Below are 14,580 nucleotides of genomic sequence, written 5' to 3' on the forward strand. Positions count from 1 at the left end.
TCGCAGAGCTGGTTGTGACATGACCCGCTCCGCCAGCCGCCCTCCGCTCTGCTCTCCCTGTGTCCAGCTCCGGAGGAATGTGCCGGTCCCGTTCCCACGGCAGCTGCTGGGGAAGGACGGCCCCGACGGTCCCCACCAAGGGTTGGTTGTCCCGCCTGCCACAACCCTGCTGCCACACAAACCACGGCCACAACCCTCCATCTCCACCCTGGGCATGGCGAGTGCCCTGAGGTCCCCATGGGGACGTGGCCCTGACGAGCGGCTCCTGGGGACCTGCCACCACGGAAGAGGGGTGAGGCAGGACAAGCGACGCAGGACAGGCTCCCACCGACCGGGAAGGCCCTTGGCAGCTCCGGACCTTGCCGGTGACCGCAGAGACGGCTCCAAGGCGCAGCGAGGTGCCCGCAGGAGGGCCCGGCCAGCCCGGCAGCGCCGCGGGGACCGCAGCCCGGGGGACCTGCGTGACCGACGCTCCGACCCCAGAGCAGCCTCCCCTCCCCGCCCCCGCAGGGACACCCCGGGGGTGCCGCCGGCCGCGGGGACACGCAGGTGCCGCTCGGAGGCAGCGTTGCCTTTCCGAGGGGCGCCCGCCCCGATGCCACGGTGAGGGACGGGCGTGCAGGCGGTCCCCTTGTACCCCCTCCCCATCTCCCCCAAGGCTGGTCCCGGTACGCTGCCCGCCGGCACCGGGCAGGCGCTGACCCGGCTGCCCGTACCCCCCCTCCCCGCCCCGCTGCGGCACCGGCGGCCCCGGCCCGCTCCGCCCCCGCCGCACCGTCACCTTCACGGAGGGCACCGGGATGCGGGAGCGGGCCCGGCCCCCCGGTGCGGTGCAGCCCGGCATCTTCCCCCCCGCCCCCGGCACCGGCCTTACCATGACTGCGGCGGCGGCGCCGTCCGGGAGCGGCACGGCCGGGCCCCGCCGCCGGGATTAGCAGAAATAGCAGCCGGCGGGGGCGGGGGGGCCCGGGGGGGCGGGGCGGGGGCGGGCCCTTGGCACCGGCACCGGGCACCGGCATCAGCGCACGGCACTGGCATCGCGCACCGGCACCGGGCACCGGGTACCGGGCAGTGGGACACGGCCGCAGCGCCAGGCACGGGGCTCCGGCATCGGCACCGGGGCACCAGTACCAGCTACAGGGCACCAGTACCAGGCACAGGGCACCAGCACAGGGTACAGGGCATTGGCACTGGGTACCAGGAATAGGGTACCAGTACCAGGCATAGCACACAGGCACCGCGCACTGGGCACCAGCACCGTGTGCTGGGCACCAGTATCGGGTGCAGGGCACCAGTATGAGGTACAGGGCACCAGTACTGGGTACAGGGCCCTGGCACTGGGCACCAGTACAGGGCATTGGCACTGGGCACCAGTACAGGGCATTGGCACTGGGCACCAGCTACAGGGTACCAGTACCAGGTACAGGGCACTGGCACTGGGTACAGGGCGTTGGCACTGGGCACCAGTACGAGGTACAGGGCACTGGCACTGGGTACAGGGCATTGGCACTGGGCACCAGCTACAGGGCACCAGTACCAGGTATCGGTCACAAGCACTGGGCACCAGCACCAGGTACAAGGCACCAGCATGGTGCACCACATGCCAGGTGCAGGGTCCCAGCACAGGCAGCGGGAAGTGGGTACAAGGCCCCAGCACCAGCTACTGGTGCAGGTGAGAGGGAATGGCCCCAGCACCAGGGAGTGACCTCCCAGCAGCGGGCACCAGTACCGGGCATTGCTCGGCAGGTACCAGGTATTGGGCAGGAGGCACTGGGCGTCAGTTGCTGCACACCAGCCACTGGGTATCGGGAGCACTGGGCACCAGTTAGCGGGTATTGGGTACTGGGAACCATGCACCAGGCACTGAGCACCAGGCAAACATGCTGGCACCACACATCGGGCACCATGTGCCAGGTACCAGGGACTGGGGACTGCACTGGGCATGGGGCAGCGGATCCCAGTCTTTCCCAGTGCTCCCTCTGCAAAATCCCAGCCTGCCTCCCCCTCACGGACCCATTCTCATGACTTTTCATTTTCACTGCGGGTTGTATTTTACCTAAGCGACACCTTTCGTTAACGATCACGCATATTTCATTAATAATCAGACACTAATATTATATAATGTGGCAGCGAGTGCCAGTGGCACGTGGCCGTGTCCCCGCCGAGGGCAGGGGAGGACGCTGGCACAGCCGGCCGGGGCAGCGTGGGGTGCTTGTGTGCCCGGCCATGAAAGGGGCCGGGGGAGCCTTGGCTGGCGGTGGCCGTTCCCCGCAGCGAGCAGCTGGCACGGGCTCAGCTGTCCCCAAATTTCAGCCTCCCACTCCAGCCACCCACTGGGGCTGTCCTCATCCCCCCCCAACACACCCTATGCCGGGGCGGTGGCAATGCCACACGCATCCCCAGAGTGTCCCTCTCATGGGCAGCGCCTCCCTGCCTCAGTTTCCCCACCCCTAAGGTGAAGCCATGGTAATTTCCTCGCAGGAAAAGCTGGATCCAGCCCCGCACAGAGAATCCCACCGAGGCTGGGTGACTCCACAGGGACCACCTCAACCTTGTCACCACCCAGGGCCTTGTGTCCCCTCCTGTTACAGGGCCAGGCGGCTCCACGTTCCCTTTATTCCCATAAAGAACCGGCGTGAGGGAGCCCCAGGGGCCACCTGGACCCCGTCCCTCTGGGGTGGCCGGGCCCTGGCAGCCCTTCCTGCGGGGCTGCAGGCAGGGGCGGGCAGGTGAGGGGGCTGTTTGCATCTCTAATCCCCGCAGCGAGAGCTTCCCTCCGCGATTACCGGGGATTACCGGCTCCGGTGCTCCAGGAGCTCAGCCCCGTCTCTCCCTGCCCTTCAAGGAGCAGCGCTGAGCCCCACGGAGGGCAGGAGGGCAGGCTGGGCACTGCTGTGATGAGCTGGGTGTTCTCAGCCGTGCCAGTAGGCACAGCCCAGAGCAGCCGCTGGCTTGCCAGGGCCTGGCTCCAGGAGCCCGGTGGCCAGCAAACTGCAACCCAAGGCTTTAAATAGAGCATTAAACGCTGACGGGATGAGCTGCGCAGTGGGAGGGGGGATACAAGGGGCTGCATTTTTCTTGGCCGGGGGATGATGAAAAGAGGAGTGAGAGTGGCACTGAGGAAAGCTGGCACTGCTCCAGAGGTCCCCAAGGTCCCTGAGGCACGCTGGTCTCCCTCCTGGCAGCAGGGGGACCAGGTCTCCCTCCTGGTCCAAGAAGCCACCACGAGCAGCTACTGAGGACCAGAGCTCTATAATTACCATGGAAGGCTGAGTTATTTTGGGAAGCGGCTCCGTCGCTGCCAAACCTTTTATTCCTCCAAACCAAAACAAGATGGAAAGAGCCCAGCCCAGGATGCTGCATCCGGCGGGCGTGGGGACCTTAACCCCTTACCTCCTCCCTGCCTGCACCCAGGGGGGCTGCCTGCTCCCCACCCTGCCTGCACCCAGCGTCAAGGTGGGGCCTGGGGGCTTTGGTTACACTGGGAGGGATTCAAAGGGGGAAAAGATTTGGGGTTGTAGAGGCCACAGGGTGTTTGCTGGGCATGGGATGGGGCTGGGGGGTCAGCCCCATCCCATCCCACATGGTGGGATGCTTTTCTGCATCCACCGTGAGAATTGCTATTTTTAGCTCTTTTTCTTGCACCGGGTCCAGTTTTGGGGCCGTCCCAGCGCGGAGGCTGGGCCGAGGAATGCCAGCCAGAGAGGAGCACCACATAAAACATCTCAGGAGACAAAGCCCTCACAGGTCCATCCCAAAAGCCAGCCCCAAGGATGGGCAGAGGTGGCAGCTGGGCAGGGAGGCTGTGCTTCCCAGTCCCTGAAGCAGCCAAACTGCCTCCAAACTGGTGATAAACTCATTTTTCCCAGCATGGAGAGGATGAGGCACATCGTGCACCCCACGGTGCCCCCCGAGATGTGCTCCAGGCACCCCAAGCACGGGGGCCAGGCAGGCTGAGGGGCCGTGCTCAGGGTGGCACCCTAAAAACCTGACCGGAGCCCTGGGTCACTCCCCGTGCCGGATCCCTGCAGGGCAGCAAATAGCCCCCAAACGCATGTGCTGGCGTCCCCCACATTCTAAACCCACATACCAGGGTCTCCCAGCCCCCCAAACCCTCACGCCAGGGTCACCCCAAGCCCCCCAGGCTGGTCTCTCTCCAGGCAGCTCCAGTCCCCAGTGAGGGTAGGGGGGGTCTGGGGGCTGGCGGAGGCCATGCTCGCCCGTGTCCGGCCAGTGCCAGCCCCTTGACAGGGCACAGGGTGAGCTCCATGGGACAGTGGCACAGCAGTAGGGACAGCGAGTCACAGCCGTCCAAACCCGCAAGCCCAGGAGGTCCCACCCCAAGCCCTGGCCATGCAGGTCTCCTGCCTGCAACTCCCCCGGCTGAGGCCTCCCACAACTCATCACACGTCACCAGCCCCAGCAAACCCTTTGGCAAAGGATTCATTGGCCAGTGCTGCCCATCTGCGGTGCCAGGCCTGGGGACATGGTGGCACTGGGGAGTTTGGAGCACCCAGGTGTCACCCCGAACTCCCACCCCACCAGCCAGGTGGTGCAGGCAGGGACGGCATCAGCCCCAGGGCCGAGAGGGGGAACCCACAATGGGGTGGCAACAGCACAAAGGAGGACACAACAGTGCTGCCACCATGGAGGTGACCGAGTCTGGAGGATGCCACCGAGTCTGGTACCACCGCACAGCGCCGAGCGGAGAGTCCAGCCCCTCCTGCCTCAGTTTCCCCAAGAGCTCCCAGCCCCCCCGGGGGGAGGCGATTCCCAAGCAGGCCGGGCAGCGAGCAGGGAAGGATTTATTGACTCACGGCTCGGGGTACATCACAGTTTGAGCTCCCTCCCCGCCTCCGGAGAGGACGTCGCCTTGGCAAATCCCGGGCACAAAGTGCGCGGAGAAGCTTCACAGTTTCATCCCTTGGGGAAAGCAGAACCGAGGCGGTGACAAATGGCAAACGCTACGTCGGTATGAAAAAATAATCCAAACTCTTCTCTTTAAATATCTTACAGAAAAATGAACCTGAATAAAGAGCATGAAAAGCACCGCGTGGCGCGACCCCCCCCCATCCCATCCCACAACCCCCCCAGGCCACGGGACCGAGCCGCATCCCCGCATCCCTCTGGACCACCCGGCGCTGGCCCCAGGGATGCGCTGTCACGGATCAGATGGGGGTGGTGGGGACCGTGACGTGCCTGTCCCCACGCCACGGGGGTGTCCCCCCCCCCTCTCCAGGGATGCCCCGCTCAGCTGGGGGTGCTGGCAGCCCCCCCAGCCCGGGGTGCCAGCGGGAGCAGCGTGAGAGGGGCCAGCCGAGGACAAGGACATTGCTACGAGGCTGCCCTGGGACCCGCACTCCCCCGGCGGGGCTGGGGACATGTCCCCCCCCCCAAAGGAGCCGGGGGGTCCCTCTGGTGTCGCAGTGCAAGTTCAGGGAAAGCCAAGGCACCGCCGCGAGGCCGCGGCTCTAGATGGGGGAGCCCATGGGGCTCGGGGGGGTGCGGTGGCCCCCCCGGGCGTGCAAAGGCGAAGCGAGCCGGGGTAGAGGGGGAACGTGGGGGCACGGGGATGGTCCCCCGTGGTGAGGCCGTCGGGGCTTGTCCTGGGGGGTAACAGCTACGGCGTGGGGGGGGTGCAGCCCTGGGGAGAGCCAGCTCCCAGGGAGGGTGCGGGCAGCCCGTGCGGAGGACATGGGGTGGGGGGGCTCATCTGGGGACCCCCAGGGGTCCAGCCCCGGGGCGGGGGGGGATGGTGGCAGCCGGAGGAGTTGCTGGCGGCAGGTGCAGCTCCTTCTCCCGCAGCTTCAGAGGGGGGGTGCGGGCGGCTCTATCGGGGGGGTGCGGGCAGCCCGCCCTCGCCCCGCCGGTGCGTCTCGCCAAAGGCTCGGTCCAGCTGCTCCAGCTGGGAGCTCAGCGGCAGGTGGATCTCCAGGTGCATGCGGAGGGTCTCCAGCCACTGCTCCAGCTTGCTGAAGGACGGCCTGAGCGAGAACGGGGGACACGTGGCAGCTCCGCTGGCCCTGTCCCCCCTGCCACCAGCCCTGGGTGGGGGGGGGTGTCCCAATCACTCACCGCTTCTCGGGGTCCAGGTCGCAGCAGCAGACAGCAATGGGGAAGAAGCTGGGGGGGCAGGAGGGGGGACAGTAGCGGTCCAGGAAGCCCCGGACGTTGAGGCCGAAGTCAGTGGTGCGGGGCAGGTAGTCGGGGTCAGCACTCACCCGGCCGATGATCTGGGGGAGAGTGGGGAGGGAGGAGCGGGCTCAGTCCCAAGGGGGGACCCCAACCCCAAGGGAAGACCCCAAACACAATGAGCACCCCAACCCCAAGGGGAGACCCCCCAACCCCAAGGAGGACACCCCGACCCCAATGGTACTTGCCTCGCACAGGACGATGCCGAAGGAGAAGATGTCCACCTTCTCATCGTAGCTCCTCCCTGCGTGGAGAGATGGGTCAGGCCATGCTGCATGTCCTGTCCCTGCCCCACCAAGTGTCCCCTTGCTTGGGGACAGAGCCCTGTCTGGCCACATCCCCCCTCCTAGCACCACAGCCAAGCTCACCGTTGATCATCTCGGGTGCCATCCAGTAGGGGTTCCCCACCACTGTGTATCGCTTCTTGCGGTCCGGTTTCTTCAGGTTCTTGAGATGTTCAGGCTGGTTCTTCTCGTCCACCATCAGCCGCGCCAGCCCAAAATCAGCCACCACCACGCTCTTGTTCTGGGTGGATGGAGAGGGGTGAGGCATGGGGGGAGCCATGCAGGGGGCTGAGACCCATCCCCCGGGCCGGGGGGGTAACACCACCAAGGTGGGACTCACCTCCCGCACGAGGCAGTTGTGAGAGTTGAGGTCACGGTGGATGATGTTCATGGAGTGGAGGTAGGCCTGGGGGAAGGATGGGCTGAGAGGGGGGGGCACCCCACCCCGCGGTCCCCCACCCGCCAGCACCCATCCCACCCACCCATCCTCCGGTGGCACCCACCATGCCAGCAGCGATGTCCTTGGCGAAGCTGACCCGCTGGCTCCAGGGGTAGTGGCTGTCCTGGGGGCAGGAGGGGGGATTTGCCAGAGAAGAGGAGAGAGGAGAGGGGTCCCCCAGCCCCACTGGGGCTGTGGGGTGGGGGGGGGGGGCTGACCTGTCCCCCCCAGTGCTCACCATGCTCTTGATGAGGCCCCTCAAGGTGCCCCCCTTGATGTACTCCGTGATGAAGTTGAGCCTCTTCTCCTTGTACAGCACCCCAATGAACTTCAGCACGTTGGGGTGCTCCAGGCAGCGCATCACCTTCACCTGCAGGAACCCCCGTGCCTGTGACACCCCGAGGCGTTCAGCACCCACCCGGAGAGACCCGCTGCTCGCGTGTTCTCCACTAAACAGGCGGAGCTGCCTGCACCCCACGGTGCCTGGCCACCCCCACTCCAGGTGCCGCCCCCAGCATCTCATGTCAGGGTGGGGGACAGGATCAGAGAGCCCCATCCCTTGTGTCATAGAATCACAGCATCGTTTGGGTTGGAAGGGACCTTAAAGACCATCTAATTCCAACCCCCCTGCCACAGGCAGGGACACCTTCCACCAGACCAGGTTGCTCCCAGCCCCATCCAACCTGGCCTTGAACACTGCCAAGGAGGGGGCAGCCACAGCTTCTCTGGGCAACCTTGGCCAGGGTCTCACCACCCTCACAGCAAAGAAGTTCTTCCTAAGATCTCATCTCAATCTCCCCTCTTTCAGTTTAAAACCATTCCCCCTCATCCTGTCACTCCATGCCCTTGTAAAAAGCCCCTCTCCAGCTTTCCTGTAGCCCCTTCAGGCACTGGAAGGTGCTAGAAGGTCTCCCCGGAGCCTTCTCTTCTCCAGACTGAACAGCCCCAGCTCTCAGCCTGTCTCCAGAGCAGAGGGGCTCCAGCCCTCTGAGCATCTTCGTGGCCTCCTCTGGACTCGCTCCAACAGCCCGTGTCCTTCTTCTGTTGGGGCCCCAGAGCTGGACGCAGCACTGCAGGTGTGGAAGATGTGTCCCCACCCCAAACCAGGGGGATTAAAGAAAGGGGACACTCACCTCTTTGAGGAAGGTCCTCTGCGTCTCCTCGTCGAAGCGGATCAGCTCCTTCATGACCATCACCTCGCCCGTCTCCCGATGCGTCACCTGGCAGGGAGCACAGGGGCTGAGCCACCTCTGGGGACACCCCGGGGGGAGATGACATCCCCCTCTCCATCTCGGGGAGCTCAGACCCTCCCGCTCGTGACACTCGTGGCCACCCAGCCCCACCTTGATGGCCTGGCCGAAGCAGCCCTTGCCCAGCACCTCGCCGTGGATCAGGTCGGAGGGACGGAAGATGCGATGGGCGCGGGAGACGACACGCAACGACTCGGAGCGACCGATGTCCTTGCGCTGGGACGCGGGCGAGCCCACCGAGCCCGAGCCCGGAGACTTGTCCGTGCTGCAGCTCCTCCTGCGGGACGGACGGACGGACAGAGGGTCAGCCCCAAGGAGGGACCCCAACGGGGAGGGGCGGGCGAGCCGGTGGCCTTACGTGACGGTCCGCTGGCGCATGGCACCGGGCTCCGGGCAGGGTGGGGGGGCCGGGGAGCACAGCGGGGTGCACGGGGCGGGCGGGGGGCTGCAGGTGAGCCCCGGCTCGCGGCCAAGGGGCTCGTGGGGGTCGTGCTCAATGGTCAGCTGGAGCAGGCGGCTGGTCTCCTGGATCAACAGGTCAATCTGGGGACAGAAAAGGATGGCAGGGGTGGTTCTGGGGTGGGGGGGGACAGCGCTGGTTGGGGGGCACCCGGGGGGAGCGTACCTCATCCAGGGGGACGTGGCCGATGGGGGTGCCGTTGATCTCCAGGATGCGGTCGCCCACGTGGATGGAGTTCTTCATGTCAGGGCTGATACAGTCCGGATCCACCCTAAGGGGCCGGCAGACAGCGGGGGTCAGCCCCCTGCCACCCCCACGGCTGGGGACGTGCTGGGACGCTGCCCACGAGCCACCCTCAGCCAATGGGGACAGGCTGACACGTCCCCCCCTCCCCGCGAGTCACCTCTGCGAGATGGGGACATGCTGTCATGGTACCCACGGGTCACCCCTGCCAGATGGGGACACGCAGGCGAGTCACCCACAGGCCACCCCTGCCAGACAGGGACACGCAGACACGCTGCCCACGAGTCACCCCTGTTGGCTGGGGACACAGGCACGCTGCCCACAAGCCACCCTTACTTGATGGGGACATGCTGTCACGGTACCCACGAGTCACCCCTCTGGGATGGGGACAGAGTCACGGTACCCATGAGACACCCCTGCTAGCTGGGGACACGCAGGCATGTTGCCCACGGGTCACCCCTCCTGCATGGGGACACACAGCCCATGGGTCACTCCTCCTGGATGGGGACATGCTGGCACAGCACCCACGAGTCACCCCAAGCATACAGGGACATGCCAGCCCGGAACCCCCAGCCCACCCTGGCAGTGGGGCAATGCCAGCGTGTTACCTCCAAGCCAGCCTGATGGCTGGGGACATGCCACCACGGACCCCACAAACCACCCCAGCACCTAGGGACATGCCACCACGGTCCCCTCTGGCCACCCCGAGCTGACAGGGACATACCAACCCCACCCCTCACCCTCCCACCCCACAAAGTCTCTGTGGGGTGGATCCCACCAGCAGAAGGGGCGCGCGATGCCCCCAGCCCCGGGAGGGGACGGTGACAGAGGGGACAGGGACGCACTCTCGGACGCGGACGGTGCGGGGGTGCTCGGTGCCGCAGCCCTGGTCGATGGAGACGGAGAAGCCGCGTTTGCCGTCGGAGCAGGCGGGGATGGAGACAAGCGTGACGGTGTGCGGGATGCGGGATGCCGGCGACTCGGGCAGGAGCTGCTCGATGACCGGTGTCACCACCATCTGGTAATAGCAGTGCCCGCTGCGGGGCCGAGGGGAGGCGGGTGGGTGACAGGGGACCTCCGCGTCCCCCTCCGCCCCCCATCACCCACCCAGGCTGGGACGTACCAGTAGAGCTTGGAGCGCTCCACCAGCGCGTAGGTGTCCCCGTCCCCGATGAACGTGCGGCAGTTGAGGCAGCTGAAGCACTCGGGGTGGTACTTCTGCTCCCCGGCCACCTGCGGGTAGATGCCATCAGCCCCGGGGACGCAGGCGGCCGGGGCACCGTGCGTGGGTGCAGGGAGCACCCACGGCTGCACCAAGGCCAGAGGAAGGGCCACGGCGTGGCGGGGGATGGTCATGCCACTGGGCTGGGGATGGCTGCGGGGACATCTCCCCACCACCCTGAGCCTCCCCCAGCTCCAACATGGGGGCATCCCCCCAACCAGGGTCCCCTAAAACACCTGCCACCCCCAGAGCACAACCCGTGCTGGGGGTCTGCACCCCCTCCCCACCTCATCCCCTTTCCAGGGAGCTCAGCCATGGGTCAGGGCTCCGTGTCCCCCCCCGGTGACCCTCCAGCGCTCACCATGACCAGCCCCTTGGTGATCTGCTCGGAGCAGCCGTGGCAGAGCTCCCCGAAGCGCGCCCAGTAATCCTTCTTGCAGTACAGGCGCCCATCCTGCTCGTAGTACTGGTGGGACAGGGAGGCCCCGCACTCGCAGCACCTGCGGCAGGGGACAGGGACCCCCGTGTCACCATGGCCCCATCGGCACCCAGTCCCCATCATCACCCCGGGGGGCAGCCAGTGCCCACCCACCCCACGGCTCTCTCCCCTACCCTGCTGCAGGGCCACCGCACCCACGTGTCACCATCCCCAGGGTGGCAGCAGGTGGCTCCAGGGGTGCCAGTGCAAGCTGGAGGTGTGGGGACATGCGGGGACACCAGGGTGGACAGGGCAAGGGGACATGGAGCAGCGACAGGCACGGGGAGGGAGGTGGCAGCCCTGCATGGAGGTGGCAGCGTGGTCATGGACACACAGAGGGATGTGCCAGACTGGTCACGGACATGTCACACTAGTCACAGATGTGCCACCATGGTCACAGACACACAGAGGGATGTGCCACCACGGCACAGACACACAGAGGGATGTGCCACCATGGTCACAGATGTGCCACCCTGGCACAGACACACAGAGGGACGTGCCACCACGGTCACAGATGTGCCACCATGGTCACAGACACACAGAGGGACGTGCCACCACGGCACAGACACACAGAGGGACGTGCCACCACGGTCACAGATGTGCCACCATGGTCACAGACACACAGAGGGATGTGCCACCACGGTCACAGATGTGCCACCCCCCCGGGGGCGGGTGGGACACCAACCACACGTGACGTCACGCCGCGGAATTTCCCCACCCCATGACGTCACCGCGCGAGGACTCTGCAGCCTTGGGGAGGGGGGACGGTGGCCAATGGGGGGTGGGTGGTGGCCCCGCGTGGCCCCGCCCCCTTAACCCCAACCACCCCGGGGAGGGGGGGGCACCTCCCCAAACCCCCCCCACGCGTGATGGGGCTGAGGCCCACGGCAGGGGGGGCAAGGGGGGGGAGAAGAGGAGGAGGAGGAGGAGGAGGAGGAGGAGGGAGGGAGGGAGGAAGGCTTCTGTGCCAGTGAGCCCAGCGCTGCCGGAAGCCGGTCTCCCGTGGGGGGGTCCTGGGGGGGGCCGGATCCAGCTGCGGCCCCCGCGGTGGTTTCGCTGGGGTTGGTGGCCCAGGGAGGGGGGGACAGGGGACAGGGAGGGCACCCCCGGGGGTCCGGGGGGGGATGCAGAGTCCAGCCCCCCTCACATCTACTCACTTGGCTCCGGCGCTCAGGACCCGGCTCTTCCTCAGCACCGCCGCCAGCATCCTCCTCGGGACAGGGGGGGCCACCCCAGTGTCCCACCACGCTCGGCACCCCCAGCCCCACAGGGACCCCCCCGCTAAGTCCCCACCACCCCCTTGCACCCCCTGACCCAGCACCTTCCTTCTCCTCCTCGAGGCTCCCACAGCTCGAGCTGCCGGGAGGGCGCGAGTGAAAGAGGAAACAGGGAGGGAGGGGGCCGGGTGACATCAGCCCCGCGCGCCCCGTCACCGGGCAGGAGGGGACAGCAGCGGGGTACGGGCATCAGCCCGGGTGACATCAGCCCCCTGCACCCCGCTGCCCCACGGGCGCCAGGACACGCAGCCACGCTCCTGCCGCCATCCGCCTGTGTGCAACGGCCTCGTGCCATGGGGCTGCTGTCCCTGCGGAGCATCCCGGGGTCCCCACGGCCATCCCAGGGTCCTACCTGAAGCAGTCGGAGTGCCAGTCCGCGCCCAGCGCCTGCAGGTACTGCCCGTCGAAGATGCCCTGCCCGCAGCTCGCACACACCGGCAGCTCGGTCCCTGGATGGAGACAGCGGCGGGGGGGACACGAGGGGGACAGGGCTGTCACCCTACCAACTGTCCCCATCCTCCCCACAGCAGCACCCAGGCACATCCCCCATGATTAAGTCCCTCTGCCCAGGGTGACAAATTCCCCCTCCCCGGCCCCCACCCATCGATCCCGTAACGGGGACAAGGTCATGGCGCTGATGTCCCCGGGGCTGGGGACAGGGCAGGAGCTCAGCGCGGTGGTGCCAGCTGGGGACCGCGTTGTGCCAGGCCACCTCCAGAGCCCCTGTCCCCCGGGGGCAGCACCGTGATCGTGGGTGCCCACGTCACCAGAGGGTGCTGGGTGCCCACAGGGGACACAGGGAGGCTGAGGGTGGGTACGGGGGGTAGTGTTGGGGACCCAGGGTGTCCCGTGGAGGTGCAGGGTTCGGCCAGCACCGGGGACAGGCAGGTCAGGGGGTGCTGGGGACGCAGCAGGGACAGATGTTTGGGGGGCACAGAGATGCTGGGGTTGGAGGGGTGCCTGGGCACCCACAGCTGGGTGTGCAGGAGGGGCAGGACGGGGGGCACACACTGGGGTGCAGGATGGGTGCGGGAGCGATGATGGGGTGCGGGAGAGATGCACAGAGGGATACAGGAGGGTGCAAGGGTGCAGGGGGGATGCAGGGGTGCAGGAGGGGGATGCAGGGAGGTATATAGAGGGGTGCAAGGGTGCAGGACGGGGGCAGAGGGGATGCAAGAGGGATGAAGGGGTGCAGGAGTGGGATGCAGGGGTGTAGGATGGGTGCACAGAGTGCAGGGGGTGTGAAGGGGTGCAGGATGGGTGCAGGGAGGGATATAGAGGGGTGCAAGGGTGCAGGATGGAAGGGGGGCTGTAAAGGAGGGGCACAGTGGGACGTAAAGTGCATGGGGGGACACAGAGGGGTGCAAGACGGGTGCAGGGACACAGAGGGTGCTGGAGGGTGTGGATGGGGTACAGGAGCAGCGCAGGGATACAGAGGGGTGCAGGATGGGTGCTGGGGGGATACAGAGGGGTGCAGGATGGGTGCTGGGGGATGCAGGGCACATGGAGGGGTGCTGGATGGGGGACTGCAGGATGGAAAGGGGTACGGGGGCATGCAGGGGGTGCAGCAGGGTGATATGGGGGTGCAGGGAGGGAGGCAGGAGGGATAGGGGGTGTGGAGGGATATCGGGGTGCAGGGAGGGATGTGTGGGCGTTTGTGGGGTGTAAGGAGGGATGCAGGCTGGAGGGGGATGTGGGGGTGTAGGGGGTAGGGATGCAGGGGGAGATTTGGGGGTGCAGGGGGGATGTAGGCTGGAAGGGGGGTGCAGGGGGGGATACAGGTTGGACAGGAGGTACAGAGGGAGATTTAGGGGTGCAGGGGGGGTGCAGGCTGGAGAGCCGCACAGGGGGGGATGTGGGGGGATGCAGGCTGAACAGGGGGTGCAGGGGAAGATTTGGGGGTGATGTGGGCGGGATGAGGGGTGCAGGGGGAATGTGGGGGTGCAGGGGGGATGCAGGGTGGATGAGGGGTGCACAAGGGTATTTGGGATGGATGCTGGCTGTGTGGGGTGGATGCAGGCTGGAACTGGGGTGCCAGAAGGGGTGCAGGGGGTGATGTGGGCTGAACAGGGGGTGCAGGGGGACATGTGGGGGTGCGAGGGGGATGCAGGCCAGAAGAGCGGTGCAGTGAGGGGTGCAGGGGGTGATGCGGGCTGGCTGGGGGGTGCCGGGGGGGATGGGGGGGGGATGCAAGCTGGATGGAGGGTGCGGAGGAGGACGTGGGGGTGCAGGGGGGCTGTAAGAGTACAAGGGGGGGTGCGGGGGAGCAGGGGGGATGCGGAGGGGGTGCCGGGGGGATGCCGGCTGGCGGGGGCGTGCGGGGCCCCGGCGGCGGCGGCGGAAGCGCTGAGTCAGGCGGGGGGGGCCCGGGGGGGGTCACGCACCTTCGTCCTCTCCCATAGGCTCGTCCCTCCAGGTGCAGCACAGCAGCATCAACCTCATGCAGCCGCGCTGCCCGGCGCCACGCCAGGCCAGGCCCTGCCCTCGCCCCGGCCCCGGCCCCGGCCCTGCCGCTGCCGCTGCGGCTCCGGCGGGCGGGCGGCGATGGCCGGGGGGAGCAGGGCGCCGGCGCGGCCGCCAGGGGGCGGGGCCGGGCGGGCGGCGGGTGCAGGGGCGGGGCCGGGCGGGGCCGAGGGGCGGGGCCGGGGACCAATGGCGGGGCCGGGAGGCGGGTGGGGGCGGGGCCATGGGGAGGGGGCGTGGTCAGGTGGGCAGGGGCGGGGCGCGCGGTGGAT

At 67.3% G+C, this 14,580-nt stretch overlaps 1 protein-coding gene across 4 annotated transcripts; it reads right to left on the reverse strand.

Annotated features, from left to right (window-relative positions):
- Positions 1-5,106: 5,106 nt before the first annotated feature.
- LIMK1 (LIM domain kinase 1) lies at positions 5,107-14,342 on the reverse strand. Of its 4 annotated transcripts, XM_068415586.1 has the most exons (18): positions 14,230-14,342; positions 12,198-12,294; positions 12,019-12,057; positions 11,726-11,782; positions 10,452-10,590; positions 9,992-10,101; positions 9,714-9,905; positions 8,791-8,896; positions 8,524-8,708; positions 8,259-8,442; positions 8,049-8,135; positions 7,154-7,285; positions 6,980-7,039; positions 6,817-6,882; positions 6,561-6,717; positions 6,381-6,436; positions 6,076-6,233; positions 5,107-5,984 (listed from the first exon to the last, which is right to left on the reverse strand). In XM_068415586.1, the coding sequence occupies exons 1-18, from the start codon at positions 14,285-14,287 to the stop codon at positions 5,831-5,833; spliced, it is 2,037 nt and encodes a 678-aa protein (XP_068271687.1). In that variant the 5' UTR covers positions 14,288-14,342; the 3' UTR covers positions 5,107-5,830. The 4 variants fall into 4 exon arrangements, with proteins under 4 accessions (XP_068271687.1, XP_068271684.1, XP_068271683.1 ...); XM_068415583.1 differs by lacking the exons at positions 11,726-11,782; positions 12,019-12,057 and having other exon boundaries at positions 6,076-6,123; positions 6,222-6,233; XM_068415582.1 differs by lacking the exons at positions 11,726-11,782; positions 12,019-12,057.
- Between the last annotated feature and the right edge of the window lie 238 nt (positions 14,343-14,580).

The sequence above is a fragment of the Nyctibius grandis genome, chromosome 18 (assembly GCF_013368605.1).
Source record: "Nyctibius grandis isolate bNycGra1 chromosome 18, bNycGra1.pri, whole genome shotgun sequence".
Taxonomy (NCBI): domain Eukaryota; kingdom Metazoa; phylum Chordata; class Aves; order Nyctibiiformes; family Nyctibiidae; genus Nyctibius; species Nyctibius grandis.